General features: G+C 50.8%; 1 protein-coding gene across 2 annotated transcripts in view; it reads left to right on the top strand.

Moving 5' to 3' along the window:
• Window positions 1–16,104, top strand: part of SLC26A9 (solute carrier family 26 member 9) — a 28,121-nt gene extending 12,017 nt beyond the window's left edge. Inside the window, exons 6-21 of one of the 2 annotated variants that reach the window (XM_032288996.1) lie at window positions 1,434–1,598; window positions 2,153–2,305; window positions 2,613–2,695; window positions 3,459–3,606; window positions 3,865–3,978; window positions 4,181–4,258; window positions 4,832–4,927; window positions 6,954–7,060; window positions 7,833–7,902; window positions 8,019–8,111; window positions 8,251–8,361; window positions 9,608–9,889; window positions 10,909–10,963; window positions 12,135–12,280; window positions 13,753–13,824; window positions 15,674–16,104. In XM_032288996.1, coding sequence (XP_032144887.1) covers window positions 1,434–1,598; window positions 2,153–2,305; window positions 2,613–2,695; window positions 3,459–3,606; window positions 3,865–3,978; window positions 4,181–4,258; window positions 4,832–4,927; window positions 6,954–7,060; window positions 7,833–7,902; window positions 8,019–8,111; window positions 8,251–8,361; window positions 9,608–9,889; window positions 10,909–10,963; window positions 12,135–12,280; window positions 13,753–13,824; window positions 15,674–15,721 — 1,821 coding nt within the window. In that variant the 3' untranslated portion in view covers window positions 15,722–16,104. Of the gene's footprint in view, window positions 1–1,433; window positions 1,599–2,152; window positions 2,306–2,612; window positions 2,696–3,458; window positions 3,607–3,864; window positions 3,979–4,180; window positions 4,259–4,831; window positions 4,928–6,953; window positions 7,061–7,832; window positions 7,903–8,018; window positions 8,112–8,250; window positions 8,362–9,607; window positions 9,890–10,908; window positions 10,964–12,134; window positions 12,602–13,752; window positions 13,825–15,673 lie in introns of those variants that run through there. The other variant, XM_032288995.1, reaches the window with a different exon arrangement.
• Window positions 16,105–20,315: the final 4,211 nt, after the last annotated feature.

Below are 20,315 nucleotides of genomic sequence, written 5' to 3'. Positions count from 1 at the left end.
GAAAAAAAATCTAATTTAGGGCTCTACTTCCTTCTCCCCATCCCAGGGCTAAAGAGAACCTTGAAAATTAACAGTATCTCCTCACCTGCATCTAGCAGGACCATACAAAAGAACAAGAGCTGCACCTGGTAAAACTGTCCTGAGCTTTAAAACTGTCTAAAAGACTCACAGCCTCTCTCCATTATCCCTTGGAGAAGCCCAACTCTCTGCCAGCACAGTCTTGCAGACTGCTAAGTTTCTCTAACATCCCTCACCCCGCTCCAGTCTCCTCTGCTCCAAGCCACAGCAGCAGTTGCACGACATAAATCCCTGCAAAAGATTGCAAAGGATTCTGCTAGGTTTTATGAAGGGAAGCACAACATGACAGAATGCAAGAGCAAAACGCAGTCCCAGAGAACACCTTTTCATTCACTCAGTCATTCAGTTTCCTGCCAAGAACCGGGCTAAACCCTGGGACACAGAGATAAGTAAGAAAAGGTCCAATTCACAAGCTGCTCACAGCCCAGCAGAGGAAGGAGCCATGTCAACAGATATATTTGTATGCAGTGAGATAAGCAGCAGAGTAGAGCTATGTACAGACCTATATGAACCGAGCAGAGAGTCACGGAGGACCTCAAAGAGGAGGTGACACTCCACCTGTCTTAAAGGAGGAGAAGTTAACCAGGAACAAGATCTACAGAGGATGGTTCAGGCAGAGGGAACAGTGCCTAAAAACAGTGAGACCTGAGACAGTGTGATCTGCCCAGGAAACAGCAGGGAGCTTGATGTGGCTGGAGAGTAGAGGACCCCAGAAGAGGTTAGAAAAGTAGGCAGAAGCCAGACAATGAAATCTGTGGTCTGTCCCCTAAACAGCGACTTTGGGTCTGATTGGCAGTTTATATGGATCATTTGGGCTGCCCAGAGAATGATGAGTGGGAGGCGGATCAGAATCAAGGCAGGGGACCTGTCGGGAGACTCTGCGGAGGCCCTGGCAGGGGTCATGCAGGCCAAAACCAGGTAGAGAAAGAGATGGGGCTGGACTTGAAAAGAACATTTTACCAGGAGCCGTAACAGAGCTTGGTGACAGATTAGATGTGGGAGGTTAAGGGAGAATGACTCTCAAGTTTTTGGTTGGGCAACCAGGTCAATGATGGTGTCATTTACTGAGAGAGAAAACACTGGGGGAGGACCAGGCTTATTTTACAGATAAGGAAGCCAAAGCCAGAGAGGCGATGTAACAAAAAGGCGCGTGCTCTAAAGGAACTGAAGGTCTGATGGCAACCATGTAGAGCACAATGAAGGGCAGGTGAAGGTCACAGATGGCCCGTTTCGCTCCAGCTACTGCTATCCCAGGGCTGCATGGAGCTCCAGGCCTGGGTGTGAGTGGGGCGGGTTGTTGGAACTGATGAGCTGCATCGCTCTCCCCCCACAAACCACCCTTTTCCTCCTCTCAGATGGGCCTGGGCTTTGTGCAGTTTGGCTTTGTGGCCATCTACCTCTCCGAGTCCTTCATCCGGGGCTTCATGACGGCCGCAGGCCTGCAGATCCTGATTTCGGTGCTCAAGTACATCTTCGGACTGACCGTCCCCTCCTACACAGGCCCGGGGTCCATCATCTTTGTGAGTCTGGGGATGCACCCCTGCAAATGGGGCAAGGCTCGAGCAGACACATGAGGAGGCTGTACTGTTTTAAGAAGCTGTGAGCACCTCGTTGTAAGATGTTGTCAAGCAAGGGCTGGCTTAGCTGTTGTTCAGAGAGGATTCCGAGGGGCTTTCCTTCTTAAGAGGCTCAAAGGCACGACCTTGAGGCTCACTGAGGTTCTTGGTAGTTAATCCTGCAGAAAAGAGCTGGACACTCTCCACCAGTTCCCCATTCTAGCGCCTCAACCTCTCCCTGCTTAGAAAGTCCTTCCTCACGTCTAATCTCCATCCCTCCTCCTTCAGCTCAAATTCTTCCAAAGAAGAAAGCATTCCCTTTCCAGCATGAGTTCCCCATGTACCTTTTGGGAAAGCATGGTGGATGATGGGACAGTGTTTCTGATCAGGGTTTGAACTCTGTCTTGGTATGCCTCCGTTAGCTTTGATGGCATCCCTTCGCTGGGTCAGACACCCAAAGGTGGGGTAGTATGGGAAGAAGGGGTGGGAGCCTGTGAGCATGATGCTCTTTCCCCCAGACCTTCATTGACATTTGCAAAAACCTCCCCCACACCAACATCGCCTCGCTCATCTTCGCCCTCATCAGCGGTGCCTTCCTGGTACTGGTGAAGGAGCTCAATGCTCGCTACATGCACAAGATCCGCTTCCCCATCCCTACAGAGATGATTGTGGTAAGGACCTTGTCCAGAGCTGGGGTGCTGGGGGGCCAGACTGTGGGAAGAAGAAACCAGCTCAGTCATGGCCAGGGGAGCCCCTACCCCTCCTCACCCCATCCCTTCCACTGGACAGGAAGTGAGATGTGAATCCATCCCATCTCCCACATGTGGTGCTTCCTCTCTTTCTACTGCTTTGATAATTTCCCCTAGGGAGGCAGGGGAGTGGGATTCAGGGTCCCCAGAGAAAAGAAAGACTTGAGAGAGACCCCTGCCCTGGCCCCAGCTTATGGCCAATCCCCATTCTCCGCTTTGTGGTTTGCAGGTGGTGGTGGCAACAGCTATCTCCGGGGGCTGTAAGATGCCCAAAAAGTATCACATGCAGATCGTGGGAGAAATCCAACGCGGGTGAGTCTAGTGGCCCAGAAGCCTGGCCCACCCGCACCACATGCCCCGCTAAGGCCTGAGCTCGGAGAGGGAGACAAGATGACCTCTACGAAAATGCAGTAGAAACTGTATGACACTGACCATGTATGAATTATTACTGTTTCCGGAGAAGGGCCACACAACCAGCAGATGTTGGCTATAAATGAGTCTTAACTGCCGCACTCCCCTTTTAAATCTCATTCAACTGATGCTGTTAAACGAAGCCTCTCTGATCAGCCCCTTGCTGGCTCTTTGTATTGCTCTAATGCATTGGTTCTTTGTCCATGCAGAAAGAGAGCTATTAGGTCCAACCAGATTCACGGAGCATCCACTCTGTGCCAGGCACCATGCTGGGCTCTGAGAGGAGAGGGGCGACGCTTGTCCTGCAGGGCTGGAGCGTGCACAGGAGGGAAAGCCATGCAGCACTAGAGGTCTAGGGGGTCTGTGGACTCACAAGCGTATAGAGTTCAGAATCTGGGAGTAAACAAATGAGGCCCTGCCACATATTGGCCTAGTGACCTTGGGCAAGTTAGGTTCTCTAAGCCTCAGTTTCCACCTTTGTAAAACAGGAGTGGTGGTGCCTACCCTATGTGGTGGTGCTGAGGATTCAGACTGAATGGGATAACTTAGGTAAAGATCCCGGCACACCATGGGGGCCTGGCTGGCCTCCGCGGGCTGGTGAAGGACTTGGCTGCCCTCCCTGCTCACATTCTTGGGCTCTGCCTCCTTCCTGGCTCCTCGGCAGGTTTCCCACCCCGGTGTCACCTGTGGTCTCACAGTGGAAGGACATGATAGGCACAGCCTTCTCCCTAGCCATTGTGGGCTACGTCATCAACCTGGCTATGGGCCGGACCCTGGCCAACAAGCATGGCTACAACGTGGATTCGAACCAGGTAGCTCTGGCCACCTCCGGCAGGGCTGGGCGGGACAGGTCAACTCAGGCCTGGCATGAGACATCTTGGCTGGGGGGCTCACTGGGCTGAGGTGAGGCAGGGAGGCCTCTGGCCTCCTCTTGACTGGGAGTGTGTGACTTTATAGCCACTGGGTCACTCTCAGGTCCTAGGCGTACAGTCCGGCTTACATGCCTGACTGCACTTGGTCCCGGTGCCCCTCCACCCCACACTGGCTTCTAATCCTGCCCCTCCCCACAGGAGATGATCGCCTTGGGCTGCAGCAACTTCTTTGGCTCCTTCTTTAAAATTCATGTCATTTGCTGTGCGCTTTCCGTCACTCTGGCTGTGGATGGAGCTGGAGGAAAGTCCCAGGTGAGCCTTGTACTAGGGGCATGGGGTGGAGGTGGTAACAGAATGGCTGCCCCAGTGAAGCCTGGGCACTGTAAGCCAAGCCAGCTCTTCTCCAACCCTCATCTCCCTCCCAGTCTCTACTCCTCCAAAGTCATGTATTGGAAATAAATCAAGAGCAAAAATTTCACACCTGCTCTCTCTCCCCAACTCTTTCTCGGAATAGGTGGCAAGCCTGTGTGTGTCTCTGGTGGTGATGATCACCATGCTGGTCCTGGGAACCTATCTGTATCCTCTCCCCAAGGTAAGATCCCAGCCATCGAGCAGAGGACAGCGAGAGACTCCAGGAAGAACAATCCCTGAGAGTTGTGTGGCACTTTCCAGACTACAAAGTGCCACCATGGTCATACTTAGTCTCAACCACAACCTGTGAGGTAGACAATGCAGTTTTTATCCTCCCCATTTTACAGGTGAAGGAAACTGAGTCTGAGAGTCTAAGTAACCTTGTCCATAGTGAGGCAGTTCACAGCACAGGGCTGGTCCCAAACTCCAGCCTTCTGTCCTCAGAGTCGAATCCCTAGGCAGTGTTTACACCTACCCATGGGCACCAGGCTCTCACGCAGCCTGGCTGGGAGGGCTCTAGGCATGCGTCATTTAGGGATGAAGGAAGAGAGGTCAGGCAGGGTTGGGACCAGGAAGGACCCCATGGCTCTAACACCAGCACTTTCCAAACCTAAGATTGAATGCAGAGATTCGGGGGATCGGCCAGGGGAGGTGTTCCCCATCTCTGTCCTGCCAGGCTTTGGGGTCAGGTATGTGTAGGAGGGCAAAAAGAAGGGAACCCCCCGGGGCATAGAGCAATGTTCTGCTTCTCTAGTCTGTGCTAGGAGCCCTGATTGCTGTCAATCTCAAGAACTCCCTCAAGCAACTCACCGATCCCTACTACCTGTGGAGGAAGAGCAAGCTGGACTGCGTAAGTATTGGGCAGCCTCCGGGTACCGGCCGTGCCCCTGCCCTCTCCTCCAACCCCATAGCCCTGTCAGTTGGCCCTGTCCTAACAATGAACCCTCTAGTCGGCTGCCTCCTAATTAGCATAGCTGAGTGGTTAAAAACCCAGGTTTCGAAGTGAGACAGCCTACGTCCAAACCCTAACTCAGCCATCTGCTGGCTACGTGGCCAGCACAAGCCCTTTAACCTTTCCAAGTCTTGGAGTCTTCATCTGGGAAATGGGTACTTTATACTCTCTGTCTCCCAGGGTTTTCTATGAAGAAGAAGCAGGGTAATACAAGTAGGCATGTTGTCTACATCGTATTTGATACGCAATAAAACTTAGCTGTTACTATTTTTATGACATACAGCTCCAAAAAAGCAAAAGGAAATCTTTAAAAAAAAAAAAAAACCCTAGAACATAAAGCCAGAGGACCTAAATCTTGAGCAAGTGACTAGACTTCTCTGGAGTTCTATTTCCTCATCTGTAAACAGGGGTGAGAGTCATGCAGTGACGGTTGCGTCAAGCCCTGGTTCCGAGGATTAAATGAGATCACAGTGGGAAACACCTCATGAGCATAAACATTCTGCAAACATGACTTATTGTTATGACTAGTCGCACACCCCACCACGTCTTCCGCTGGGCATTGTAATGAAGGCCAGTGTGTACTGACACTGCATTCTCTCCATGCAAGCCCCACCATCACCTATGGGAGAGGATTTACTAACCTTTCTTAACGACGATGAAACCAAAGCTCAGAACAGTTAAGTAAATCATCAAAGGCCACAGAGGTAGGAAGTGGTAGAGTCTGGATTAAAATCCCAAGTCTTGGACTCCACACCTCTGGGCTGGACTGTCTCCTAGGGAAGGGAGGCTCACCCACCTAGGGCAGGGAAGAAAAGTGGCTCGTCTGTGGTCACCCAGGGAGGGAGTGATGAGGATAGGGAGAAAAATTATACCTCAGTTCCCAGCCCAAGGATCTGCTTTTATCATAGCCCAACAAGTCCCCGCTATGGCAGTATTTCCTTCTGTTCATATGGCGACTTGTGTTTCCATTTGATCTTCACAGGAATTCTCTACAGGAACCTGGGCATAGGTCTTTCCTTTAGAGGAATGTGTAGGTCTTAAAATCTAGAGGGGGCAACTATCAAAACGTCATTCAGTGTTGCCCCCACACACACAAAACCAGGCCCCCAGCCGGTCAGAAAGCACTGCTGAGTTCCCGTTGCCCATGCGGCACACTGCTAGACAAAGAGAGGGAACTCACATTTATTGATCACTCGCTGAGCACCCGTCGCTAGGTTAGGACCGTTAGGCTCCTTAACTTTTGAATCCTTTCATAAGGTAGGCATTGTTACTCTCCTTTTGTGGGCTAGGAACCCAGGGTTCACATGGTCATTAAGGAACAAAACTTTGGGCTAGGTGTGGTGACTCAAACCTGTCTGTGATCTAGCACCTCAGGAGGCTGAGGCAGGAGGATCGCTTGACATCAGGAGTTCAACATCAGCCTGGGCAGCATAGCAAGAACCCATCTCTACAAAAATAAAAAGTTAGCTGGGTGTAATGGCACGTGCCTATAGTCCTAGCTACTCAGGAAGGTAAGGTGGGAGCATGGCTTGGGTTCACGAGTTTGAGGCTGCAGCGAGCTGATCTTGCCACTGCACTCCAAGCCTGAGCAACAGAGCAAGACCCTGTGACTTCAAAACCAACCAACCAAATAAACAAACCCAAACACATCTGACCCAAGACGCATGCTTTTATGGATGCTGCGTCCCTGTGTGTGCCAGGGATTCTTCTGAAAACACAGGCAACCACAGTCAGTCTAAGGGAAATAGGCAAGTGTAACCAAAGTGCAAATACTTAAAATACTGCAAAAACATGATTAAAAAAAAAAAAAGAAGAGCAGGTCTGAGGTTGTGCTAGCAGAGAATGGCCTTGGCTAATTCAGGAAGATTTCCTGAAAGAGGTGGTTTTTTCCCCAGGTCTGCTTTTGACATCTCTCTTTTTACAGTGCATCTGGGTAGTGAGCTTCCTCTCCTCCTTCTTCCTCAGCCTGCCCTATGGTGTGGCAGTGGGTGTCGCCTTCTCCATCCTGGTTGTGATCTTCCAGACTCAGTTGTAAGTAACAGCTTTCACCCTCCCAGGCCCACAGTTGGGTCCCTGGGCCAGCCTGTGGAGAGCTCCCATGCCACAGCCCTGCTTAGCCCACTTTCACCTCTGGGCCTGGCACTGGAGGTACTTCCAGACCCAAGGAGAGCCTGACCCAGCCAGGACTGTGGGCACAGGCTGGGCTATGTGATTTCTCATATCCTGAAAACCCCAGGGGCAGCCAGCATGGTCTCGCTAGGGACGGCTGGGGAGAGGGCGGTGGCAGAGAAAGGAGGGCAACAGCAGACGGTGAGATTCAACATCCTTCCAAAGACACCGCCAGAACCCCAAACCAAAGGGGACCCCACCCCAGGAAAACGCCAGGTAGAAACGGATGCTGTGTTCTGCACACTGGGAGTATCAGAGAGAAGGGGTCCTGGTCAAGGCAGGGAGGGTGCTGAGTGTTGGGGGAATCCTGTCCTCTCTTCTTGAGAACTCAGAACAAGGAAGTGATGACTTCAGGGTCACTGAAGCTTGTCACCTTGTGTACTCACCCCACTTCTCTCCCCTCCCGCCTGGTCTCAGAGCTTTGTCAAAGGCCTGTCTGTCATCCTCCTAGTTATAGGAGGCCGCAGGCCACCAGACATGTGTCCCCAGTGCAAAAAGGCACAGCAAGTCTGGGGGTGAGGACAGGACCCCATCCTACCTTGGCTCTGCCCCTGCCCTGCCCCAGCACGGGCACCCTTCCAGGCCCATGTACCATTAGCGTTCTCTTATGTTTTTCTCTTCCTTCTTCATCCAGTCGAAATGGCTATGCACTGGCCCAGGTCATGGACACTGACATTTATGTGAATCCCAAGACCTATAGTAGGGTAGGTAATTAAAGCTTATGACCACCTTCTTTTGCTCTGTGCCACCCCAAGGAGAGATTGCTTTTTAAAGCCAATAAAGACATTTCTACAAATTGAGCCCGGTCTCCCTGTCACAGGCCCAGGATATCCAGGGGATTAAAATCGTCACTTACTGCTCCCCTCTCTACTTTGCCAACTCAGAGATCTTCAGGCAAAAGGTCATTGCCAAGGTAAGGCTCAGTCCCTGGTGACCAGAGGCTCTGGACAGAGAGTGGCCAGAGGATGGAAGCAGGAGGGCAGTGGGAGCCGAGAAGAGGCCACTCCTGTAGAGGGTGGAGGTTGAGATTGCTGTTGGCTCTCTCCCTGCAGACAGGTATGGACCCCCAGAAAGTATTACTAGCCAAGCAAAAATACCTCAAGAAGCAGAAGCGGAGAATGAGGCCCACACAACAGAGGAAGTCTCTATTCATGAAAACCAAGGTAAATGGAGGCCAGGAGAAGCCCCCATGCCCTGCTCTCCTGCCCATTCTGATATTGCCCCTGTTACTCGTGGTACGCCGGGGCCCCACTTCCACCCTGAAAGGCAAAGACCGGAAGTCTCTGGGAACACTGCCTGGTGGCCACTGGGCATTTTTCTTCTTCTTTTTTTTTTCTTTTTTTTTTTCTTTTTTTTTTTAGAGATGAAGCTTTGCTCTTGTCAACCAGGCTGGAGTGCAATGGCGCGATCTCAGCTCACTGCAACCTCTGCCTCCAAGGTTCAAGCGATTCTCCTGCCTCAGCCTCCCGAGTAGCTGGGATTACAGGTGCCCGCCACCACGCCTGGCTGATATTTGCATTTTTAGTGGAGACAGGGTTTCACCATGTTGACCAGGCTGGTCTCGAACCCCTGACCTGAGGTGATCCACCTACCTCAGCCTCCTAAAGTGCTGAGATTACAGGCGTGAGCCACCATGCCCAGCCTAGGCATTTTTCTTCTTGGATGAGGTGCTACCAGTTCCCAGGGTAGCCAATGACCTCCCACTACCCTTCTCCATTTTCTGGCTAAGACAGGACATAACCCATGGACTTTCGAACAAATCAGAGGGGACGCAGCAGTGAATTTCCTAGGGAACCCAGGCAGCCCAGGGCTAGCAGGGCTGGGGTGGGCATGGGAGTAATTCCTGTAATCCCAGCACTTTGGGAGGTTGAGGTGGGAGAATCACTTGAGGTCAGGAGTTCGAGACCAGCCTACCCAACATGGCAAAACCCTGTCTCTACTAGAAATACACAAAAAATAGCCTGGCGTGGTGGTGGGCACCTGTAATGCCAGCTGCTCGGGAGGCCGAGGCACGAGAATCGCTCAAACCCAGGAAGCAGAGGTTGCAGTAAGCCGAGATAGTGCCACTGCACTCCAGCCTAGGAGACAGAGGGAGACTCTGTCTCAAGAAATAAAGGAGCTCAGTGTCCCAGAGGGTCTTCCTTCCAGAGAGAGTGGGTGGAAGCTTCAGTGCCTCTGCTGAGAGGGTCCTCTGACTTTGTCTGGGTTGTAGGAGACCAAGCTTGCAGGCCCTGCCTAAGAAAGGGCTTTGGGAGAGGCCTCTCAGGTGGGGTTTTCAGAGTCCGTGTTCACCATCACCACGCAGAGCTATTCCCTCCACCTACACCTGTTATGCCCCTGCTTCAGCCACAGCAAAGTCTGGCTCGGCCTGGTGGTCCCTGACTGTGTCCACTGCCCCCACCCCTCCAGACAGTCTCCCTGCAGGAGCTGCAGCAGGACTTTGAGAACGCCCCCCCGACTGACCCCAACAACAACCAGACGCCGACTAATGGCGCCAGCGTGTCCTACATCACCTTCAGCCCCGACAGCTCCTCGGCTGCCCAGAGTGAGCCACCGGCATCTGCTGAGGCCCTTGACGAGCCCAGTGACACGCTGGCCAGCGTCCCGCCCTTCGTCACCTTCCACACCCTCATCCTTGATATGAGTGGAGTCAGCTTTGTGGACCTGATGGGCATCAAGGCCCTGGCTAAGGTGAGACCCTCGGGGACAGCAGGCTCCGCCCCCTCCACCCTGCTCTCCCACATCCCCTTTCCTTGGAGCCCTCATTTCAGGGAGCTGAGGGACAAAACTCACCACGGAGGCTAAAGGCTCCTAGGAACCCCTCCTTTACCCAGACACTACCAGAATAGGGTGTTCTCCGCAGAGCGATCCCAGACAGCCAGTGACAACACATGGCTGGAGAGGTCTATCAGAGCTTCAGGCCCCCGTGCTCCCAACACCCCCAGCAAAGGCCATCCCAAGTCCCTCCGAGGAACCCACCCAGGGGCTCTGAGGAGAGTCCAGTTTGGCTCCTGGTTCATGATCTGCTGCCCTTGTCCCTCATTCACCAGCCAGCCTAGGAGAGGAGAAGAAATAACAGCAGTGCCCCACACCATCAAGCCAGACAGACAGCCCACGGGACACCCTGAATGAATGTATCTATCTGATAACTTTCCAGCAGCCACCGCCAATGGTGGGGAGTCAGCAAACCTCAGAGCTGGCTCAGGTAGAGACAAGCCAGGGAAACAACAGGCACAGAGAGTGTTTGGACTGACGTTCACCATCAGCCAGGTGTGGGGAAGTCCCCATCCCCAGCCTTGGGCCTCCGCTGGCTTCCTCAGCCGGGATCTGGAGTCCAGGCCAGCCTTGGCTGAAGCTCTAGACTCCCTGAGCCTCCGTCCTCCCCTGCGGCTTCTGCCTGAAGCCACAGAGGAGTCTGGGAAAATCTAAGCTACTGAAAGAAAAGATCTAGTCCCACAAGAAGGGGTCATGGTGACTTTAAGTGCCTGCCACATTGGCAAAACCCCATTTCCGCCCCCTGTCCCAAAGAAGCCGTCAGCCAACACTCCAGGGAAAAGTGGTGTGCTTTGCTGCTATTTTTATCTTTGGCTGCTGGGCTCTCGGGGTTGCTTATTTGTTTGACTTCCCCTCTGAAGTACGTTTTGTGAATCACTTTTGAGACCCACTCAGAACATTCCTTTCCTTTTGCCTCCCTACCCCAACACGTCCAGCTGAGCTCCACCTATGGGAAGATCGGTGTGAAGGTCTTCTTGGTGAACATCCATGGTAAGAGAAAGAGGACGTTTAGGGACTGAAAGGCTGGCAAGGCGGGTGGGGTAGGAACAGGTTGGTGGGGTCTGAAGAGTAAGTAGGTTGGAAATGAGAGCACTCAGATAACCCCCCAAGCGGCTGCCTGCTCATAAAAGCTTCAGGTATGAGTCCAAAGAGACTGGTCAGATTGCATAAACATCCTAGGGGTCCTGGTGACAGAGTGGGGATGAGAGCTCATGGGGTTAGAAAAGGACAGCTAGGATTCTAATCTACCCAGAACTAATGTGCCGTGTATTCTTGGAGGAGTCACTTTATCTATCAAGGGATCTATTTCTACCTATGTAAAATGAGAGGGTTGACTAGATGGATTTGGGGATCCTCTCCCAACCAGAATCTCTGTGAATCTATATAGATATAAAGCACACAGCACCCTGATTCTCCAGGGACCATATAAATATGCAGTTATATAGGCACACAGTCTCCAAAGGTGTGCATACACAGCCTCAAGGGTGTGGCCACAGAGCAGCAGACATCTACATCATTAGCATATATGCAAAGTGCAGAGATGTGGGCGCAAGTGCACACAGACACACAGAAGCATGTGAAGGGGCGCATACACACACACCCAGCCCCCTGCACTGGGTCACACCCACTCCAGCAGGGCCACAGGTCCCAAGCTCCGCATGGCCACGATTAGGGAGAAGATCTGCATGGCCTGCTATGATATGCTCTGAAGTTAGAAGCAGTGGATTCTACCCAGCCTCTCTGGACACCCCCTCAGGAAACCATCTCTAGGATTAAGAGTAATAGTTCTGCCACACATTGAAAGTTGCTGGAAAGGTCCAGGAAAACAAGAGGAAGGATGGATGCTTGGGGGATAGAACTGGCAGCAACCTCCTCAAGGACGGCTTAGGCTTTACCACCCAAATCACCACAAAGTACCGACTCCCTAAATCAAACTGCTTCCTTCTGCCCTGGGTTGAAAGTTCAGCATCCTCAAGTTCACGTTGCCCTCTGCCGTCCAGAACTGATATTGCAATGCCAATGCCATGGCCCTCAGATACAGCAAGAGCTCCGACCTCAGGCCTCTCCTTTCCGTCCTGAGTCAGGTCTCGCCACCTGCCCCACCCCAGCTCCAACCCACAATGGCTGTTATCTTTCTGAAGGTGACCTTTTCTCCTTCTAGCCCAGGTGTACAATGACATTAGCCATGGAGGCGTCTTTGAGGATGGGAGTCTAGAATGCAATCACGTCTTTCCCAGCATACATGATGCCGTCCTCTTCGCCCAGGCAAATGCCAGAGACATGACCCCAAGACGAAACTTCCAAGGGGTAAGGTCCCTGCACCTGGAGAATCCTAGGCTCCAAGGCACTGAAATAGCAGGACCACGAGGCACTAGAAAGAACACAGGCGAAGGTTTAAGTTCCAATACCAACTCTGCCATTTATGTTTTCTGATAGAATGAGTCCCGTCAACTAACATTACCTACCTCCCAGCATTTTTCTTTTGTTTTTGTTTTAGGGTAAAATGATAATTACATCTTTTGTGTCACTTGAAAGCACTTTGTGTTTTGTAAAAATTCTTTATCAATATAAATTTCCTGGTTGCACAAACCCCCAAAGCATAATCTAGCATGCCCACTCTTCTGGCACTGTTCCCTGCCTCCTCCTTATCTGCTTCTAAAGGGGGCTTTGGGGAAGGGAGTGAGGGAAGTAAGCCTGCCCATTTTAACTTAGCAGAGCTTAGAGATTTCAGGCTGGTGATGGAGGAAGAGGTTGGGTCTGAGTTTTGTCTCCACTTTTTGACATTTAATTTACTAGCTCAGTAAGTGACCTATAAACGGGATACAAATAACACCATCTAAAACTCCAGAAGGCTGAGGAGTCAGAAAAAGCCCACCCGCCTTGGGTTCCCTGCCCAGGTATCACCAGCCATGTCTCAGCCCTCAGGGTCCTCTCCCAGCTCAACTCCTGCCCTTGGCCTCCCAAGACTTTGTTTGTGCCCCAGCCCTGGGTAAAAACCTCCCCTTCCCTCTGTGGGTCATAAGAAAGGCTTTTCTGGCTCTGGAGCAACGATTTGCTCTTTGCCTTAAGAGACTGATAAAGGTGAAGCCATCTGCTCTAAGTGCTGAAAGACTGCCCAGGAACACACAGGGCGCTGGCTCCTGCCCTCCATGCCTAGAGGGAAACTCTGGGGAAACAGCGGGCTTTCCCGCTTCGTGAACTTGTCCGCAGAGCAAAGAGGGAGATTCTGGAGGAATCCGCATTATTTGTTGGTGCCCTAATCACGTTCAGCTACTCTGAACATGATATGTACACTTTATTAGTTACAGACTTATAAATAATTTATATTTTATATAATATAGTTACATATTATAGACTATATTCGTAGATACAAATCACACACATATACATACACCTTTTCAACAGCATGGTGAGGGGCAAAGCAGGCAAAGTGAGGCTGGTTATCAGGCTCTTACAGATTAGAAAACAGATTCCCAGGAGGACAGGAATTCCCCAAGATCAGGCAGCTAGCCAGTAGTTTTTCTAAGCTGGGTAAAACCTTCCCGGCCTCTAATAGCCCACAAAGGAGGGAAGACCCTGATACACACCTGTCTGGTATAAGGGAGAAGGCCACAGCTGTGCTGTTTTTAGGCAGGTGAGGGAAAGGGCAAGAGGATGAATCGTGTGTCAGGAAGCAATGTCCACTCAAAGCTGGCCACGTGTCCGTCTTCCTGCCACCATCCACCAACTTTGCTGTTCAGTCACTGAAGCTCATTCTGCACCGGCTTCCTCCCTTCCAGGCTCCAGGGGACCCTGAGCTCTCCTTGTACGACTCAGAGGAGGACATCTCCGGCTACTGGGACTTAGAGCAGGTGAGCTGAGGGACAGGGCTGTGAGGGTGGGAGCAGGGTGAGGAGGGGCAGGACGGGGTTGCTCTCAAGTACAAGGTGTTCACTTAGCTGTCTCACCGCCAGCCCACAGCAGTCACATTCAAGGCCACAAAGATTTGTGCTCATTGTTTTTTCTTTTCTTTTCTTTTCTTTTTTTTTTTTTTTGAGACAAAGTCTCACTCTATTGCCCAGACTAGGGTAGCATGATCTTGGCTAACTCCAACCTCTGCCTCCCGGGTTCCAGCGGTTCCCCTGCCTCAGCCTCCTGAGTAGCTGGGACTACAGGCCTGTGCCAGGCTAATTTTTGTATTTTTTGTGGAGACAGGGGTTTCACTGTGTTGGCCAGGCTGGTCTCAAACTTCCGATCTCAAGCAATCTGCCTGCCTCGGTCTCCCTAAGTGCTGGGGTTACAGGCATAAGCCACCACGCCCAGCCTTTGTTTTCATTCTGCTCACTCCCTGAAAGGCATCCTGGGGAGATGGTGAGTCACTGGACCAAGTCCTAGAGAACTAGTATCTATTCTTACTCTCCAACACATCACCCACGTGACCTCGGGTGAGCCACATACACCCTGGGTCCTAGTTTTTATCACCTGTGAAATTAGGGAAACATAAGTCATGCCTGTCCCATCTGCCATACAAGATTGGCATGGGAGTCATTTGTTCTTTCACTCATTCAGCAGGTATTTACGGCGTACCTAGTGTTTGCCTGACGGAGTTCAGGATGGGCACACAGCAGTGAGCAAAACAAAGGCCTCTACCTCTTAGAAACTTATGTTCTGGTAGAATAGACGAATTCTGGGGCTACAAATGAATTATTATTGCATGTGGACAGGACTTAAGAACTAAAAGACATGTGGCTGGGCGCAATGGCTCACACCTGTAATCCCAGCACATTGGGAGGCTGAGGCAGGCAGATCACCTGAGGTCAAGAGTTCAAGACTAGCCTGGCCAACATGGAGAAACCCCGTCTCTACTAAAACTATGAAAATTAGCCAGGCATGGTGGCACATGCCTGTAGTCCCAGCACTCGGGAGTCTGAGGCATGAGAATCACTTGAACTTGGGAGGCGGAGGTTGCAGTGAGCAGAGATCGTGCCACTGCATTCCAGCCTGGTCGACAGAGTGAGACTCTGTCTCAAAAACAAACAAACAAAACAAAACAAAACCATCTCCATCCCCATAGGGCCCATAGAAATTAACACCACCCCACCAATGCCCTGAATTAAAAGAAACCAGATGACTAGGTTTGGAGAAATCTGGCTTTGGGTCTATGAGAAATAGTGTCTCTCTTTGTGCCTCTTCCCATTCTTTTTGACATTGAGCTCCATGGTCCTCTGAATCCATCTCTCACAGTGCTGATGGCAGGTGGAACAGATTAGAAAATAGTGCTGGAGGCACAGAGATCTGGCAGACTGATTTCTGGGCCCTCTTGGAATCTCCAGCATATTCCAAAAAGCCTGGAAAGGACCAAAATAGCTTATCAAAGCGAGAAAGGACTCTAGAGCTTTTCCACTGCAAACCTTCATTTTACTCAATGAAGGAAGTGACGCTAAAAGCGGGCAAGGGACACATGGAAAGTCACACAGCACACGGGAGGCAATTCACATGTAGATTTCAGCACCTGCTTCTGGCACGCCAGACTGGTTCACCTCCTAGCCTGACCCTGCCTCTCCCCTGTTCACACACACACTCACACACACGTGCACATGCGGTGCCTCATTCTGGCCAGGGGTTTCTAGGGTCACCTCTTGGTTGCAGCCAACTTGGTTGTGACCCCAGCTGGTCTAACCTTTCTCTTCCCCTCCCACTTCCTTCCTGTGGCTCCTGCAGGAGATGTTCGGGAGTATGTTTCACACAGAGACCCTGACCGCCCTGTGAGGGCCCCGCCAGTCCTCACGCTGCCTACAGAGTGCCTGGCACTTGGGACTTCCACAGAGGAGGAACCCGGGGTCGCAGGGAGTGTGGGGAGAAGGAAGGTGCACCCCCAGGGCCCGCATTCCTCTCTCCTCTCCCCCTTTCTCCTCCCCTCCTTCCCTCCCTGCATCTCCAGAGGGAGCCTCTCAGCAGCAGGGGGCGCTACCCTTACAGGAGTGAGAGTCTGGGCCAGTCTTCACTGGTCAGGCCCTGGCCACAGTGGGCAAGCCTCCTGACCACTCCACCCCACCCACCTCGGCCCTGTCCTTGGCAGCTGAAGGACACCTTGACTTCCAGCTTTTACAAGTGAGCCAAAAACAGAAGGACAAGTACAACTGTGCTGGCCTCCTGTGCAAGCTTCAAAAAGTGTCCCAGGGCCCGCATGGCTCGGTGTCAGATGGTGTCAGGCTGTCACGGGACATAGGAAAAAACTTGGTTAGGACTCTGGCTCGCCTTCCCCAGCTGCTTCAACGCTGTCTCTGGAAGCTCTGCACCCAGGGAAGGCCTTGGTAACTATGTGACCCCCACATCATCCCAAGGCTGCCCAAGCCACCTCTGCTGTCAGCACATCAGACTCTAGCCTGGACAGTGGCCAGGACCATCAAGACCACCGGAGCTACCTCCCCAGGGGCAGCCCACTAATGTTCTGCCTCAGCCTCCTGAAACATTGCTGCCTCTACCCTCAGAGGCTGCTCCCTTCCCCTGGAGGCTAGGTAGAAACCCCAAAGAGGGAGATCGGTAGCTGGCAGAATCCTCTGGCAACCTAGAAATAGATACCAGCAATTCTGCACAAAAGCTTTTGGGAATCCCTCTTTGTATCCAGAGACTCAGAGGGGAGGAGGGTGCTAGTACCAACACAGGAAAAACTGATGGGACCTGAGCCCCGACAGTCTCCCTTGACCTCAGGGACCAGCAGGGAAATGCCTCCCCTTGGTAAATCTGCCTTGTCCTTTACCTGGCAAAGAGCCCATCATGTTAACTCTTCCTTACCTGCTTGTGGCCCAGAGCCACGATTGGGGTTCTTTGCAGGCAAGGGAGGAGGTCCTCCAGGATCCGCTGCATCCCCTGTCTGCATGCAGATGTGGAAGGGGGCTGATCCAGAGAGCGTCTTCCTCCACAGGAAGATTCCTTAAGACCCTTAAGACCTGAGGTCATCTTCTCCTAAGAGAATGAAAACAGGGGCTAAGCTCTCCATATATACAAGGAGGTATTGAGAGGAACCCCACAGTTGACTTGAAAATAAATAGGTTCCATGTGTAAGTGTTTTGTAAAATTTCAATGGAAATGCACAGAAAATCTTCTGGCCTCTCGTCACTGCTTTTCTCAGGCTTCTTCAACTTAATGACCCCTTCTCTAACAGGTTGGGCTGGCCCAGCCTAGGAAAACATCCCAATTTCTAACTTCAGCCAGACCTGCATTGTGTGTCTGTGTGTTGAGTGAGCTGGTCAGCTAACAAGTCTTCTTAGAGTTAAAGGAGGGGGTACTGGCCAAGAGCCAACACATTCTTGGCCCATGAGTATTGCTTTTCTGTGAATTCATTATGCCATCTGGCTGCCAATGGAACTCAAAACTTGGAAGGCGAAAGACAATGTTATCTGGGATTCACCGTGCCCAGCACCCGAAGTGCCAAATTCCAGGAGGACAAGAGCCTTAGCCAATGACAACTCACTCTCCCCTACTCCACCTCCTTCCAAGTCTAGCTCAGGCCCGGGAGGTGGGAGAAGGTCACGGAGCCTCAGGACATCCCAAGTCAGAGCCCCCTTTGAACCAAGTATCAAGATCCCCTGAGAACTTGACGAAGTTACCCTTAACCCCCAGAACAGCCTCGGAACTGAGGGGGATTGTTGGCCCAGTGGCCTGGAGTTGGGGCTCAGAGAGAACAGGGCCCGCCGTGGAGGCGAGATTGAAACACGTGGGGCAGAGGGAAGACACTGAAGAAAACATCTCTGCTTGAATATTGGGAAGGAACACTCTTCTGGACTTGGTTGGAGCAGGAAGGATGGAGGCAAAGTAGTGAAATAATCCAGAATTTCAATGCTTTTTAATGTTCTTAGTGATACTGACCTGTGATGATATGATTCCCAGGGAGGACTGGGAACCTTATCTCTTGAGATATTTGCATAATTTATTTAATTTAAGCCTCATTCTCCTTTTGTTCGTTTTGGTAATAAAGTGGATTTGAAAAGTGAACAAATGCACATGTTTGGGTGGTTTTATAGAAAATCAAAACAAGTCATCTCCACGGAGACCTGGCCTTGCTTTGCATTATCCTGGCGGGAAGCAGTGAGGACTCAGATTTCTCCATGGGTCTCCCAGCTCCTCTCCAGGTTCTAATTTTCCACTCCTAGGAATGCATAAACTTCCATGATCCAGCTAAAGAACAGAAACTGGGGAGAGAAGATTGGGCTGAGGGGTCCCTACACCCAGGACCAGTACCCACAGCCAAGTCTGTGATTTTCATGGCTATACGGGATGTCAAAGCCCCATCATCCCTCTACATACCTTTCACTCACCAATTCTTTCACACTCATGGGATGCCTATTAAGGCCAATCCCATCATTACCCAGCAAAGCCTTTGGAATCCTTAGTTTGGGGGAGCACACAATCTAATCCCACCTTTCGCTCTCCTGTTTGTGTGACACTGCAAGGAGAGTGAGGCCACGGGATTCAATTGTCTTACAAGCTAGGTTGGCTCTCAACTGTGTTTACCAACAATCAGAAAGGGCAGAAGATAATAGGAATCACAGAAAAACAAAAAGCAAAGGCATAAAGGAGACAGAAAGAGGATGAGGTGGAAAGAGATGAAGGACCAGAGATTAAACAAAACAAAGAGGGAAGGGAGATGAATGGTCAATGGAATGGAGATACACAGGAATAAAAAGATGGGGAGAGGCCAGGCACAGTGGCTCATGCCTATAATCCCAACTGTTTGGGGATTTAACGGGTTACTTGAAGCCAAGAGTTCAAGACCAGTCTGGCCAACATAGTGAGACCCCTCTCTCTTAAAAAAAAAAAAAATGGGAGAACTAGAAGAAGGAGAAACAGTTGAAGAAAGTGAATATGTTGCAAAGGCAGAGAAGTCAATGAGTCCCAAAATGATATTTATTTAAGATAAACTACCCTTGCTTTGGCTATTCAGCTGAGCTGTGGGATTTGGGTAAATTAGCCATTAGCATCCCTCCCATAGGAGTTTTAGACTTTTTTTTCCAATGATGCTATGTTAGCCTGATTCCCCCTGGATGCAGAACCTGAGACAAGTCTGTGCTTGGGCTATTCAGGCAGTGATCTCAGGGAGAGGAGTGATGCACAGAGTGAGAGCCAGCACAAGAATGAGCCACTGTGAAAGGCAACTGGGGCTCCACCCGCCCATCCTTCCCAGGAGAGCTGTGAGATGCATCTGCAAACTGTCCTAGAGAAGAAACATTGAACCATCACACCCACATTCCATTGATCAAGGATGGCCCTATGGGTATTAACTCTTCAAAAAATATAGGATGCATGGACATGCGTGCAGAGCAGTTCCCCAAGGTGACCTATGCTAGGGCATCAGTTATGCACCCGCAGGAAGGAAGAAGTATGGCATAGCTCCTGGGAGGGGCTGGACCACCCAGAACCATTATTCCAACAGAGGTTTAGTAGGAGGGTTCTGAGTGGCACGTAAGCAGCATCTACATCGGATACATTTCTTTAGGCTTTCATCTTCCAAACCCACTGTGACCTATGTAGTTGTCTAACTACAACATAGCATTAGTCGTATAAGGAGGAGTATAGAAGCATTTGTAAGACAGCCATCTCACCATTCTAGACTGGAATGGCATCATTTTAAGACTGTGAATCCCTGAACATGCCCAAGATGAGGTAAACTAACCGCCCACCAGGGAAGTTCTCAGAGGAGCTGCTGCTCTAGACGGTAGATCATATAAGATGACACTGAGACCTCCTATCTCTAAATCGCATAACATGAAAGCAGATTCTTTAGAATTATGGGAGTTACTTCCTACGTCCAGAGCTGGAAGTAAACTCTTTTCTTTCAACAAAGATTTTTGTTTAAATAAGGGACTTTTTTAACAAACTTTTTATTTGGAAATAATTTCAAACTAATAAAAAGTTACAAAGCTAAAAGTATCACAAGAGGCTAGATGCAGTGACTCACACCTGTAATACGAGCACTTCGGGAGGCCAAGGCAGGAAGATCATTTGAGGCCAGGAGTTTGAGACCAGCCTGAGCAACAAAAGGACATCGCCACCCCTACCCCCATCTCTACAAAGACAATTTAAAATTTGTTTAAAGTAGTTGTGCATGGTGGCACATGCCTGTAGTCCTAGCTACAGGAAGGCTGAGACAAGAGGATCACTTGAGTCCAGGGATTTGAGATTACAGTGAGCTATGATTGTATCACTGTACTCCATCCTAGGCAACAGAGCAAGACCTTGTCACTAAAAAGCAAAAAAAAAATCGCACAATAAACACTGTATGCTCTTTAATCTGGTTCACTTATGGTTAACATTTTACCCCATTTGCTTTATCATTTACCCTCTCTCTCTCTTTTTTTTTTTT

This window comes from Sapajus apella, unplaced genomic scaffold (genome assembly GCF_009761245.1).
Source record: "Sapajus apella isolate SASKATOON/1434 unplaced genomic scaffold, GSC_monkey_1.0 scaffold22, whole genome shotgun sequence".
Classification (NCBI taxonomy): domain Eukaryota; kingdom Metazoa; phylum Chordata; class Mammalia; order Primates; family Cebidae; genus Sapajus; species Sapajus apella.
Note: the sequence above shows the minus strand (reverse complement) of the source record. Positions and strands in the feature narration are given on the sequence as shown.